At 40.1% G+C, this 15,551-nt stretch overlaps 1 protein-coding gene across 4 annotated transcripts in view; it reads right to left on the bottom strand.

Moving 5' to 3' along the window:
• WDR33 (WD repeat domain 33) overlaps positions 1-15,551 on the bottom strand; it is a 104,177-nt gene that overhangs the window by 64,032 nt on the left and 24,594 nt on the right. For all 4 annotated transcript variants that reach the window (XM_084639484.1, XM_084639483.1, XM_084639485.1 and 1 more), the window contains exons 2-6: positions 8,306-8,530; positions 3,136-3,204; positions 2,546-2,650; positions 1,729-1,824; positions 1,070-1,221 (exon numbers count right to left, since the gene is read on the bottom strand). In XM_084639484.1, the coding sequence (XP_084495610.1) occupies positions 1,070-1,221; positions 1,729-1,824; positions 2,546-2,650; positions 3,136-3,204; positions 8,306-8,509 (626 nt within the window). In that variant the 5' untranslated portion in view covers positions 8,510-8,530. The remainder of the gene's footprint in view (positions 1-1,069; positions 1,222-1,728; positions 1,825-2,545; positions 2,651-3,135; positions 3,205-8,305; positions 8,531-15,551) is intronic.

Here is a 15,551-nt window from a genome sequence, read left to right as displayed (position 1 = left end):
TCTCTGTTCAGTTAATTCAACAGCAATCCCCTTGAAATCCTGGATCTTTATGATCGGGAAGGGGCCTACTGTTGGAGAAATTCAGTGTATGGACATGATACACTAAACCAATAACTGCATCCAATGTACGCATGTCTTGTAAATCAAACTCTGTCAAGAAATCCTGAATCTTATCAGAGGGGAAAGCGGTGACCTCAATAGAAAGTGTTTCTGTGGCAGTGAACCTCTTATCACCAAGGGGCAGCACCCCAATCTGAAAAAACACTGCTTTAGATTTATTTTGGGTCTGCAGCTCCTCTTCAGGTTTACTTTAAACATTTCTTCTCTTTACACACCTTACTAAAAGATTCATTCATATTTACTTTAGAAACATCTTTCATATACAACTTACTGAGAAAATATCACTTAAAACTCCATTTTTATATAAAATATACATTTGCACAACTGAGGCATCAACACTGAATCAGGAAAATGTCCTACAATCTTCTTTTCAATGGTCTGCTTACAGCTTCAAAGCTTAAGAACCCATTCAATGTTAACCTTAGACTTCTGGATGTGGCAATCTGTGTGGGTCTTCAGTATTAGTGGAAACCTTGGCCTCACCAAGCCAAGCAGTTCTTCACTTTATTTAGCTTGTTTTATTATTATTATTATTTTGTGAGAACTATGCAGGTGTTTTGTTTCTGAAGGTTTTATATTTTATTCAGTTAGATTATTAAAGACTGAATTCTTTATTTGGAATGAAATTGTTGTCTTACACAGTCCGTATAAAAAGGAATAACTGATACACATCGTCACCATATATAAATGAAAAGAATACCAGTGCAAAATGCGGCAGAAAAATACATCTCTAACATATTGCAGAGGCAGATACTGGGACAATACTATTTCAGAAAGTAGCCAGCAAAACGGTGAGAATGTGGTAACAAAAGAAAATACTGTGTTTACTTGGTGCATGAAGTTTCCCAGAATCTGACAGAACCCATGCATCTCTGCACCCAGAATACACTCAGAGAACAGTCTAATTATGGAAATAGGTACTACAGAAAATGGTATATTGTGTATAAACCTGGCCTCTCTAATCGCCTCCTTATGTGCCTGGAACATCTTGACGTTGTTCATGTTGGACTGCCAGTATTTCACATATCCCCCGTGGTCTGCTGTCAGCATCCACATATCATTGTGCGACCAAGTCATGGCCCTTACAGGGCTGTCGTGAGCCTGAGGAGTCAAAAATAAAACTTCTAACAAATACGTTCAAATGTTACCTAACCCACATGAATGCAAAAGTCAGTGAGAACATGGACATTTAACATTTATGACAAGGGAATAAAAGAAATGGAGAGTATTTAGATCTGCAAGCTCCTCAGGGAGAGACTATTTTATGTATCTTGCACAGTGCAGTGCAAAATTTACTTGTGCAGAGCTAAATACTTGCACTTTGTCTCCAATACTTAAAACATAATAAATCCTCATCATATTCCCTTGAAAACAAGTCAGAAATATTATCTCTATAATTCAGACAGGGAGATGCAGCTGAAACCATTAAACAAATTGCCCAAGATCACAACAGGAGTCAGGGACTGTGCAGGATAAGTACTCAGGTATTCCCTAGTTCTCAGGGCTGAACTCAGTCCACTAGCCCATGATTAGCATGTGGAGATGCATGACTACAATATTCTTTACAATCTCTGAGAAAGATGCAGACAGCTTGCTGGATGTAGTTACCTGTAATATTGTTTCAAAATTGAAAGTCAATCCATTCCACAAGGTGAACTCTCCACTAGAAGCCCCAGTGACCAAGCGCCTCCCTTCAGGAGTCCACTGCAAGAGAAAAACTGAATTAGACTGTATAGGCAGTGCCCAGCCACCTCTCCTGTATCCTTCAGCATTGTTAAAATAGAAATCCCTGCATGAGATTCTAAAGCATTTGGATTTATAAAGTGACTCTATACTGGAAGGTAGGAAGGAGGGGGTGGAAATCAGATATAGGATAAAGGGCTTTTCATCTCTAGCTCACCAGTTCAAATCCAGCCCAAAACATTAGTGACCAAGAGTTATCAGAAGGTGGCTGTCCAGTCACCTATGTGAAATGAGTTTGATGGCTTCAATTTAATTCTAGTGAACAGGTGTCTTCATCAAACATGCCACTACTACTAGAATCCTGCCACCCTTGCAAGCAGGCTAGTAGATTGCAAGGATTGAACGTGCATGGTGACTGAACTACTCTCTTCGTTTACAAAAAAAATTTTGAGAAAATTAGACTGAAGGTGAAATACATACAAACCAAACAATGAATAAATTGATTAATTGTCCCAGAATCATTCCTAGGATCCTCTGTGAAAAAGGTGAGACATGTCCATCCAGATTTTGAAAAAGCCTTGGGGCACCCAAGACCTGGAATCCTGCATGATGGTTTTACTTAGAAACATTTCTAGTTGTATTATCTTGCCATTCTAATTTTATTAGAGACAAATATTTCTCTGTTAACTAATCAAGCCTGGGAACAAATCTTCTAGCCCATAATAATAGACATAATACTCACCCTGACAACAAACACCGGACATTTTACTTTATTGGTAGATGTCCTAACAAATTTTGTTGTTACAGCATTCATAGGGTTATTCAGCATTCCTATAGGAGGGACCAGCTGTAAGTGAGGAAAGAAAAGAATTTTAGCAACAATGTTTCAAACTGCATCTTGGGAAAGAAACAAAAAAAGTAGAGGCTCAGAAGGTTCATTTCTGGAAAAACAAGCGTTTGATTGTAGGAATGAATCAATTAAATATGTTGACAGTTTGAGATCAGCGGATACTATTTTCACCATCTCAGGAACGAACACACACACATATATCATCTCAAATGCAACTAACCTTTCAACATCTGAACTTTAGCAATTTCACTACACTAGAACAGGACTGAAAGAATCCATTAACATTCAGGCTCTCTTCTTGGGACAAAAAGGGTCCGTTAGTGCAGGGGAACATATCATGAAGATGCCCTCTAAGTCTTAGTCAACTCTCAAGGGCAAATAGAGAACTTTGGTATACAGAGGCAGAGTCTTACTTTCCAGGTAGAAGAGTTTTAGTGTCTACAATAAGAGCTTCAGAAGCATATATAAAGATTTGTACTTACATCATTATAATATCCTGCATCAGGCTGGATTGCCCGCATATCTCGCTGGTCTCTCTGCCATACTCTATTCTGGAAAGAAGAAAATAGCTCCTGGTTATTATTATTGCTGTATTCCAGTGTTATTGAACAAAAAGTAGGAAAAATTATACAGATTGCATGTTTGGAAGTTTCATTATTCACTGCGTAAGTTTCAGAACAAATCCAGTACAAAATTTTGGGCTTCAGGAAACTAGTATATTTTACATTACATAAGATGAAGGAGGATAGAGGTAGATTATAAGAAACATGTAAAGCCAAAAGAATGGATTAATTTATAACACAACAGTGTCCAAAAGTGTGATTGGGGCGGTCATAAAAGTAAAGGGAAGGGTAACCACCTTTCTATATACAGTGCTATAAAATCCCTCCTGGCCAGAGGCAGAACCCTTTCACCTGTAAAGGGTTAAGAAGCTAAGATAACCTTGTTGGCACCTAACCAAAATGACCAATGAAGAGACAAAATGCTTTCAAAGCTGGAGGGGGGGGAACAAAGGGTATCTGTCTGTGTGATGCTTTTGGCGGGAACAGATCAGGAATGCAGTCTCAGAACTTCTATTAGTTCAATCTAGCTAGAAATGAGTTAGATTTCCTTTTGTTTAATGGCTGGTAAAATAGCTGTGCTGGATGGAATGTATATTCCTGTTTTTGTGTCTTTTTGTAACTTAAGGTTTTGCTTAGATACATAGATATTTAGGTCAGAAGGGACCATTATATGATCATCTAGTCCGACCTCCTGCACAACGCAGGCCACAGAATTTCACCCACCACTCCTGCGAAAAACCTCTCACCTATGTCTGAGCTACTGAAGTCCTCAAATCGTGGTTTAAAGACTTCAAGGAGCAGAGAATCCTCCAGCAAGTGACCCATGCCCCATGCTACAGAGGAAGGCGAAAAACCTCCGGGTCTCTTCCAATCTGCCCTGGAGGAAAATTCCTTCCTGACCACAAATATGGCGATCAGCTAAATTCTGAGCATATGGGCAAGATTCATCAGCCAGACACTACAGAAAATTCTTTCCTGGGTAACTCAGATCCCACCCCATCTAATATCCCATCACAGGCCATTGGGCCTATTTACCATGAATATTTAATTACCAAAACCATGTTATCCCATCATACCATCTCCTCCATAAACTTATCGAGTTTAATCTTAAAGCCAGATAGATCTTTTGCCCACTGCTTCCCTTGGAAGGCTATTCCAAAACTTCACTCCTCTGATGGTTAGAAACCTTCGTCTAATTTCAAGTCTAAACTTCCTGGTGGCCAGTTTATATCCATTTGTTCTTGTGTCCACATTGGTACTGAGCTTAAATAATTCCTCTCCCTCTCCGGTATTTATCCCTCTGATATATTTAGAGAGAGCAATCATATTTCCCCTCAACCTTCTTTTAGTTAGGCTAAACAAGCCAAGCTCCTTGAGTCTCCTTTCATAAGGCAAGTTTTCCATTCCTCGGATCATCCTAGTAGCCCTTCTCTGTACCTGTTCCAGTTTGAATTCATCCTTCTTAAACATGGGAGATCAGAACAGTACACAGTATTCCAGGTGAGGTCTCACCAGTGCCTTGTATAACAGTACTAAAACCTCCTTATCCCTACTGGAAATACCTCTCCTGATGCATCCCAAGACCGCATTAGCTTTTTTCACACCCATATCACATTCATCATCACATTCATGACGGCTCACAGTCATCCTATGATCAACCAATACTCCAAGGTCCTTCTCATCCATTACCTAGAGGGATTCTCTATGTTTTGAATCTGATTACCCTGTAAGGTATTTACCATCCTGATTTTACCGAGGTGATTCTTTTACCTTTTCTTTAATTAAAATTCTTCTTTTAAGAACCTGATTGATTTTTCATTGTTCTTAAGATCCAAGGGTTTGTGTTCACCTGTACAAATTGGTGAGGATTGCTATCAAGCCTTCCCCAGGAAAGGGGGTGTAGGGCTTGGGGGGATATTTTGGGGGAAGACGTCTCCAAGTGGGCTCTTTCCCTGTTCTTTGTTTAACATGCTTGCTGGTGGCAGCATAGGGTTCAAAGGACAAGGCAAGGTTTGTACCTTGGGGAAGTTTTTAACTTAAGCTGGTAAGAATAAGCTTGGGGGGGTCTTTCATGCAGGTCCCCACATCTGTACCCTAGAGTTCAGAGTGGGGAAGGAACCTTGACAGGGGCCCATTGAATTTCATGTATTTATTCACTGAAAGTAAATGTTTTACTTAAAAATATTAGGAAGGCAGCGGTCCTGTGTTTAATGATGTTCTGCATTACTACAAGAGACACATAAGCCTGGTCTCTTGGTTTCTAGCCCAGAAAGAAATGTATACTCCTGCTCAGCCTCTTTAAGAGTTTTGGCTCTGCAGTGACCCCTCTACCTAATATGAGAGATGTGTTGATGGTCTCTAAAGTAAAGCGAGTTCCATCCAGTAGTACTTGCATAGAAAGGACATTTCTGTGGTCAGAGCACCAACAGCAGACAGTGTAGTCAAAGGGATGGGGTTTGAAAGGCCAAAAGACAATAAAATTCACTTCCAGTATATATGGTATTCTATATTGCCAATCATAACAGTCTTCAATTATTAGACATGACAGGATTCACAGGTTGGCAAATTTAAGACTAGCACCCTACTTTAACTTGATATGGTGGGATCAATCAAGTTTTGACTGTGAATCAAAGTTTAAGCTAGAATTTTAGATAAATATTTTTGGCATGTAATTTCCTGACTGGGTGACTATGATGTGATAAAAACATGAAAGCCCATGCCACATCAGTTAAAATATCAGATCAGTTAAATATGGAGATCGGTTTTGAATCCCATGCCATCAAAAGTTAAGGTTCCAGGCTCAAACTGGCTCTAAATGTCACTAGGTGGGCACAGGAACCTGTTTTTCAACATATATACTTGTACATTTTAAAACATGTACCAACATTGCTATATAAGCAAGGGGTGTGAAAAACACACAAGCCCTACTTATACAGCTATGCTGACAAAACTCCTAGCATAGACGCAGCTATGCTGACAAATGATGGCTTCTGTCAGCGTAGCTAACATCATTTTGGGAGGTGGTTTCCTATACCAGCAGAAAAATTCCTTATATTGGTGTATGCTGCATCTATATGAAACCATTATGCCAGTATAAGCTCTGTTGTGTATACAGTGCCACAGTTACCTCTAAGACGATTTTAAAAAAATACTTAAATACAAATTTGAACTAAACACAAGTGTGTGCAAAGTTTCAGGTAAAAATCCTTAATTTCCCAGAAGTAAAAAGTGATACTGGACTACCAATGCGATGATTTTCTGTTTACCTCAGAGTCAGTTCTTATTAATTATGTGAGCTTTCAAAAGCAGCCCACTAGAACACGGCTATAAACTCATTTGTTCATTCTTAGATATTTTAAATATTACACCCTTAGCATATCTTGAAATTACTAGCAGCCGCATCTATTTCCTTTTTGTTGTCAAACTATTACAACTGTGGGTTGGCTACAATGGAATGGACGCATACAATTCATTATAATACTGTCTTTACAATTTGGCAGTTGAGGTTCTGCCAGCATTCCCATTATATATTTGGGGATTCACATTTTTCTCATATTTCCTCCGAATTAATACTTGAACATGGCACACAAGGTCTCACCCTGGAAAAAAACACTTATAAAGAAACTTAAGAGACCAAGGGCGTGTCTACACTGGCAAGTTTCTGCGCAATAAAGCAGCTTTTTGCGCTCAAACTGCAGATGTGTACACACTGCCAAGCCACTTTGTGCACAAAAACTCCTCAGTTGCAGCGATGCAAAAAAAAAAAAAAAGAGTCGGAAGGCTATTTGCACAGAGGCTCCAGTGCTCTACTGCCAGTGTAGAAACTTGACTGCTTTCTGCACTGTAAATGGCCTCCAGAGCTGTCCCATAATGCCTTAAGTGACCGCTCTGCTCATTGCTTTGAACTCAGCTTCCCTGGAGACATGCACCCCTCCCCTTTCAAAGCACCGTTTCTGACAGCCGTTGTGTGCTGTGCTGATCTGCTCTGGGTCACAGCTCAGGGAAGGAGCCAGGGGCCGATGTCAGGGTTTTCCCGTCCCCCAGGAATGGTTGCTTCCTGCCACTATCTGAACTTACAAGACAGCATACTGACACACACACTGTACCCCCAAAAAACTGACACACACTGTACCCCAAAAAAACACTGTCTCTTTCTCCTTCCCCTCTCCATACACACACACTCCCTGTTACACACTCTTTCCCACCCCCGACCCTTTTAGTTGAAAAGCAGCTGGCAATGTAGTAGGATGCCCATGGAACAATGGGATTGGGAAACCTGGATCATATGACACTGTGCCTGCCCCATGAGGCATTGTAAACCCTTCCCAAAGCATCCTGTGGCCAGTTGCACAGTGGGATAGCTAACACAATGCACTGCTGTCTTTGCCATTGCAAGAGCTGCTAATGTGGGGGTTTATTTCCAGCATTTTAATAGAAGTGGTATAACTTGTGGTGCAGAAACTTGACAGCATAGACATACCCCAAGTAATTTGGAAAGCCAAGTGGGTATTTTTTCTTGGAAAGATATCTTCCACAGTATTTGGTTCAAAGTAGCCTCAGCAATTAGGACTGCACAAGGTGGTTCACAGACTTGTGGTATGAGTAGCATATATTAGTTTTCTTCATTCAAGGAGGCAGCTGAATAGAAAATGACAACTACTTTTCAGGTGCCCAATATGAACACTCAAGCTTTTTTTATTTATTATTTCTCCCCACAAAGAAAAAGCCACAAATTGACAAAGAATGATCATATGAATCTTAACATAATTAACGTACAATTTAGGTCAGCTTGAATGTCAAAACAAAGTAATAAGATATGCAATTCTTGTCCCAAATCAGAATTCACAGAAAAGCTTTATATAACAGCAAATCTTCCACTTCAAATATGCACTAAAGGTTTATTGTTTTATTCAGAAGGAGCAACATCTATCCACACTTCACTGAATCTGTACATTTCTGAAAGAACACTGTCAATTATACATAATCCCCAATTACCCAAACTACTCTGTGAACATACCTGAAATTTGAATAATCAGAGTTTCAGAAAACACTATTCAGACTTCAAACACAGTAGACTAGCTAGACTTACCTCCAAATATTTAATTACAGAGGGATTATAGTCTATGGTTTTCCGGTTCACAGCTTTTCTCATCCGTTTCCCATCAAAGGTGAGCTGCTGCATTGCCTGCTGCTGTGCAAAATCAGGTCTCTTGTAGAACAGCTGCCGAGGTGCCTGATGCTGGAACCTCGGCATATGGAAAAACCGGGGTGGGGAGCCAATTTCTGTGGCCATGGCGATCTTGTTTCTAAAACACTAAAAGAGGTAAAATATTAGAGAAATGCTGCAATTAAGATATGTTTCTGCTCAAAGTGTTAAAAAAATAAGGAGTCTATCTGGAAATCATTTTACTTGCTCATATAAACATGGTATATGAAAGTTTGCAAATCTATTCTCTGAAAAGAGACAAATAGGCACTTCCTATTCTTGCTTTGTCTCTCAGCAAGTACCTAAGTCAAATCTGTAAATTACAACTTTCAACTTCATTCAGTAAAGTATGGTTTGCATCTAAGGCAGAGAGGAATTTTCTGCCAAGACCAGTCACTGCACCAACCGTTTGTCCATGTAGCAGCTCGAAGCATGTTTCCCAGTGCAGACAGACATACATATGCTAGCTCAAGCAGAGCTAGCACATCTGTCTACCTATGCTCCTAAACAATCAAGACCAGAATAACTTGCTGAGACCAAGTCTTATATTTGCTTTTAAAGAGAAAATACAAGCCAAATTGTTGTACGTTTAGAGTCTTGAAATTGCCTAGCTGGAGAAAGTCAGTTTTAATTTCCTGATATTTCTAAGCAGTCTTAAAAGAAATACACTTTAAAAAAAATTAAACATTACAGAAGTCCTTTGAAACAGGAAGAAAATCTTGTTTTTAAAACACAAGTATTGTGGATCCATTCCACAGTGAACTTTTTTTTTTTAAGTCCTGTAAAGATCGAGATATTTAATGTTTAAGATTTGAGACACAGCTGGGAAGAGACATTTAGATACAGAAATAGGATTATGCCACTATTAAGTCTGCTACAGGCCTAGTAAAAGCACAACAACTCACTTTTGAAAACACACTACAATGCCACCACCTCAAATTCTCAGTTCAGAAGGGAGATTTTTCAATTGCGAGCCCTAACAATTTACCCTGGGTTCTGAAAAACCAATCTAGATTTCATACAAGAGTAGAAAACATGCTACAAGATCAAATTCTGCTTTCAACTACACAAATTATGCAAATACAGTTGCACAATTGAGGGTATAATCTTAAAACAGGATTTTATGCAGATATAACAGACATCAGAGTTTGGCTTACACTATCTTTTATCACCACTGATGATGCCTGTGTAGGAAAAACAGCTTGTCCTCAAGCTGCAAGGAAGACAGATTAACAGTGAAAAATAAATAAGGTTTTTAAAATCCTCAGTTTTAATAATTTGTTTATAAAACAGAAATTTTACAGTATGATTTAAAGTGTTCCCATAAAGTCTAAAGAGAAATCTGCCACAGGAGTACAGAAAGAAATAACATTTCAACTGCCAGATTTAATTTCACATGGTAAGTTTTGAACTCCACTAAATGAAAAAAAAAAAAAATCTTCACATTTTACAAACAAACCTTAAGTTGGATAAGATTTACGCTTAATGTGTATAGGAAGACATCAAGATGTTGACAGTTTAAGTTTTTAAAATTTCTAGTTCTTAACCACTGGGATTCTTGAAACTTAAAACCATTTCTTTATGAAGTCTCCCTGGCACATACATTTTCCATTATGGTATGAACATACTACATTATGATGTTAGGATTGCTCCCAGGTAAAGGATGACCGCTAACACTGATCTTGCATCTTCAAAGAAAACCAAACAAGTTTTGGGGAAAGAAGGACTGTCAAGTAGCCAAATATCCAAGAACTTTATTTTAAAAAGGTAAATTTGGGACCTACCAACCTTTACTGTGTCCAACAAGTTTTAAGATACCTCAGGGACAATGTGTTGAAAACTAAATCCCTGCAAACACATAACTGATTTATAGTTAGACGACAATTCTATTGAGGATATATAAGAATATTTTAAAATATTCATATGGAATAGAATCTAACTTAGTCTTTGCAAATTTAAGTAGCAAAAAGTAGCATATGCTTATTTCTACAATTAGATTAAGCAAACATGACTGAATATATACTGGGACCAAAGGCATTGAATAAGAATGTGCATTTTTAGAATTCATATCAGAAGAAAACTGCATTTTGTGTTACAACTGAAAGCAAAAGAACACCTGCAGCATTGGGTACGTAGGTTCACTTGGGAATCGGTGGGAAATCAAATAAAAGCTTCTGCAGCATAACAAAATAGAGGACTCTTCAAAATCCAGGCATCTTATCTAAGGTAGCTCTAATAGGCAGTCTATGGGATACCACTAACAGCATGGATGTACATGGAAAAGTCCAAATCCTAAGTAATATGCTCAAAACCCACCTTTAACTATTTGGAAAAAAGAGAAAGGAGATGCTAGAACTTCCTCATCCTATCCCCCAAATATTGCCTTAACTTCTCCTGACAACACAGAAGGGAACAGAATAAACTGACTTAAGGTGGATCAGCTCACTCTTTCAGATTTTACATCTCTTAAACTGAGTTAACAGTACAAATTTCAAAGATCAGCTTTTTATTAGTATCTCCAAGTACACCACCACCACACCACAAGTTTAGAAAATTTATGGCAATTCATGTGCATATTTAAAAACAAGTTGTTAATTTTTTAAAAAGCAGGCAGATTTAATAAAAGTTGTCATTTTCTATACAGCTCTGAAGATAGTTGAATAGATGTCGCAGTACAGAAATGGAAAAAGTGAAAGAATTTCAGAGTAATATAAAATATTTTCCAGATCTCTTCTAAAATACTCACCATAATGAACAAAATTCAAATATAAAGAAGTCATATACTTTTACTCCCCAGTAGTCAATGCAAAATCAAACTCCCAAGCTACAATCGCAAGAAAGTGGAAAAGAGGTCCACACACCTTCTGGGACTGCCCAAATATTTTTGTCAGAACTTTGCGGCGGGGCGGGAGGGGGAGACGGGGACACACGACTGCAATGTATACTTTGATAAAACCCAGCTTGTTTTCAGAAACACTCCCAATTTTATTCAGAATAAACAAACAACAGCAATGAGAAAGCAGTTACAAATGTGACTAAACATAAAATATGAGATATGAAATGGATCACAGCTTGCATTAGACATTCCTAAAACCAGCATGAGGAGTGTATGGCTTTTATCTATGTTGCTGTAACACACAAACATCAAGTTAAGACTAAACTGTAGGTACATCTAGAAAGATGTAATTTTGGTATATACCTAATTCCCTCCTTGCCTCCACCATCCTTCTCATATCTTGGGAGCCTAATCTCAGTGTTATCGTCAACTTTTTACTACTACATCTAGTCTTTTACTAATCCTATATCTTCTTCCTTTTTTATATTCCAAAAGCTGTTTCTTCACTCTCCTAATTATTAAAAACATTATCCATATCCTTGTTATCTCTCACCTTAATTACGTGAGCCTTTCCACCTGTATAGCTACACATGCTTTACAGGTTTGCAAAAATATTTCACTACTTATTTTGTATAAAACTAGCTATTCATAAACCTATTCATCTACAATATACCAAATACATTGTTTTTACCCATTTAATACCATATTGAAAGTTTCTCTACATGTATAGGTATTTTACAGATAAATACAAAAACATTTCAGAAAAGGAACGGACAGTTTCTTTTTCTCAGTTCAGCGGTCAGATCATGAAACAATAGTCCCTCAGGAGAATCCAGTTCAAAGTGATCTAGAACATTACCTCTTTTAGGCATAAATACTGGTCACCTAATTTTCAAGCAGTCAGTATTTTACTAATCTTTTGCTAGGAGATGGGAATCCCTTGGCATCAAAGAGTAGTTCAGACAGAATATCCTAAACTTTAATAGTGTTGTTTGCACTTGCTGTAAATGCATAACAAAACTCTCACCTGTTGCCACCAGGACAGCTAGAAAAGAAGTAGAACTTTGTTTTGCCCTTGTTAAAATATTCTGTCAACCTTTTCTTTAATACTTCTAGCAGCCCATGCTTCAGAGCAGGGACATGAAATATGGCAGGGGGTAGCCCTTCCATCAGGATGTGTTTTTTGCTGTCTTTATGAAAAAACATCCTAATTTGAACTTAAGCCTTTGAAAAGCTGTAGTTCACATGCACAGTTGAGATTTTAGCACCTAAAAAATCTTCAAAGATTCTGCCTTCACCAAGCAAGATCAAGCTTTTCACAACTCCTAACGTAGACCACACTACACATGAGCTATCTCCACAAAGCTACTGACTGCGCTCCAGCCAAGGGGAACAGGGTCAAAGCTGGCTTTTCACCCTGTAATGAGTGCTCCAGAACAGGGCAGGAGGCTGGTCTCTCCTGGGCTCTTGATGTCTCTTCACCACCACCACACCCAAAGCAGTGACACCCAGGCAGCAGAAAAGAGGAAGCTGTCAGATTTGAAGGCAGAGGGGAGGAGTAGTAGTATATTGGTACAAGGAGTTTGGTGATGCAGGAATTGGGAGGGGGCAGGAAGAGAAATTTTGGCTAGGAGACTGGGAACTGGGTGGGAGGGTAGGAGTGGATGAGCAAGACGACTGGGAGCCAGTTAGGGAAACATGAGGGGACTGGGAGTCAGTTGGCTGGGGGAAGGAAAAAACACATATCAGACAAGGAGACTGGGACTAGGAGCCAGGGGAAGGAGAACAGACACAGATCAGACAAAGACCTGGAGTGCAGGGGGAGAACTGGGACTGATTGGGCAAAGCAACTAGGACAATCAGCCAAGGAGAGGGTAGTGGGGAAGATGGAAGTTAGAGGAGAAGCCCAAGGAGGGAGCTAGCAGGGAAAGACACACTGGATGAGGAACCCAGAGGGAAAGACTAGGACTGGCTGGGCAAGGAGATTAGGACTGACTAGGTGAGACTGGGACTAGCACAAGAGCCAGGGGTGAGAAGAGACATGTCTGGGACAGGTTGGAAAGGATGGAGTCAAGCTTGGAGGAAAGGGCAGAATAGTCTGTGTCTGCAAGAGAGCACTCCCTGAGAGCCTGAACCCAAGATGCCCAACCATCATCATCCCTCTGCTATCAGCAAATATCTGTGAAGCCCATTTGCAAAATGTGCCTCTCATCCACTCTCTAGCGCTGGCCCAAGGAGGACGACACTACCACCACCACCAGTTACTCCACTGGCTCATCTGGCAGACTTCTGTGCAGGGAATCTAAAAGTTCCAACCCTGCTGTGCTGACCTGTGTAGGTGTCAATATGATGCCACAAAGGAATGCTTGTGTTTGCTTTTTAAAAAAGTTGGAAACTTAATGTAGCTTTCATGTAAGGTAAAGAATATTATCAAAAAACAGCATGCCATTACATAATTGAAGACTGTATCATAATGCACACACACGAAGGGATCAAATTAAGGTTGCACTATTTTGGCCAAAACTACTAATCCTAATTAATTAATAAACTAAACTAAACCAAAATAAACCACTCAAACAGATCTAAGAGTGTTCACACAGCCTCTTTTTGCAACAAATTGGCTAAATTTTTTTAAAATCACACCTTACATTGAATTGTTTGAACTGTCTCATGCAGACAAACCCTAACTCTTGAAAAGGAGACATCCCTGTTTATGCTTGATCTTATTACATTTTTTGAAATGGCTCCTGCAAAATTTAAAAAATCGGTTACCTACCTCTTTAACTGTTGTTCTCCGAGATATGTTGCCCATGTACATTCCAATTAGGTGTGTGCGTGCCACATGCATAGCAGCCGGAAAGATTTTCCCTTAGCAATACCTGTCGGTTCGGTTTGGCACCCCTTGGAGTCGTGCCTCCATGGCGCTGAATAGAGGGCCCTGCTGACTTGCCGGCACTTCAGTTCCTTCTTGATGGTTGCTCTGACAAAGGGATAGGCAGGTGGGTATTGGAATGGACATGAGCAACATCTCGAAGAGGAACCATTATGAGAAGTAGGTAACCGTTTTTTCTTCGAGAGATTGCTCATGTCAATTCCAATTAGGTGATCACCAAGCCTAAATTTTGGAGGCGGGTTCAGAGTTCAAAAGGTTTGATGACTGTAGCACCACTCTGCCAAAGGCTGCATCATCTCTAGCCTGCTGAGTAATGGCATAATGCGAGGTCCAAGTGTAGATTGAGGACCGTGTTGCAGCTCTGCAGATTTCCTGGGTCGGAACCTGGGCCAGGAATGCCACTGACGATGCCTGTGCCCTCGTGGAGTGTTCTGTAAGGGGAGGGGCAGGTATTTTCGCCAGATCGTAGCATGACCGGATACAGGACATAATCCATGATGAAATTCTTTGGGAGGAGACTGGAAGCCCCTTCATTCTGTCTGCTACTGCGACAAACAGCTGAATAGTGGCACCGTCCATTCGGTATAGAAGGCTAACGCCCGGCGAACATACAACAAATGAAGTTTTTGCTCCCTGCTGCTTGCGTGTGGCTTGGGATAGAAAATTGAAAGAAAGACATCCTGGTTAACATGAAACTGAGACAACCATAGGAAGAAAAGCCGGATGCAGTCTAAGCTGAACCTTGTCCTGATAGAACACCGTATAAGGAGGCTCAGATGTTAGAGCCTTGAGCTCAGACACTCTCCTGGCCGAAGTTATCGCTACCAGGAATGCCCCTTTATATGATAGGTAAAGCAGAGAACACGTTCCAAGTGGTTCAAAGGGCGTCCCCATTAGCCTGGAAAGGACCAGGTTAAGGTTCCAGGCTGGGATCAGTTGTCATATGTGAGGGTATAGTCTGTCAAGACCTTTAAGAAAACTACCTACTATCAGGGTGGCAAAGACCGACTAGCCCTCCATGCCTGGATGGAAGACGGAAATGGCAGCCAAGTGGACCTTTACTGAAGACACAGAAAGCCTTTACCACTTTAGGTGGAGGAGGCAGTCCAATATCATGGGTATGGACAAGAGTGTTGGAGACAGGAGATATTGTGAAGACCAAATTGTGAATCTTTTCCATTTGGCTAGGTAGGTAGCCCTAGTGGACGGTTTCCTACTGCCAAGGAGGACTTCCCTGGCTGGACCCTAACAAGCCAGCTCCATGGGTGTAGCCATGGAGCTTCCACGCCATGAGGTGAAGTGAGTCGAGGTTCGGGTGCTGGAGTTGGCCGTAATCCTGAGTTATCAAGTCCAGGAGCAGCAGCAAGGTGACTGGGTTTTCCATGGACATTTGCAGGAGA

This window comes from Lepidochelys olivacea, assembly GCF_965140295.1.
Source record: "Lepidochelys olivacea isolate rLepOli2 genome assembly, chromosome: 9".
NCBI lineage: Eukaryota > Metazoa > Chordata > Testudines > Cheloniidae > Lepidochelys > Lepidochelys olivacea.
This window is presented reverse-complemented; position numbering and strand designations above follow the sequence as displayed.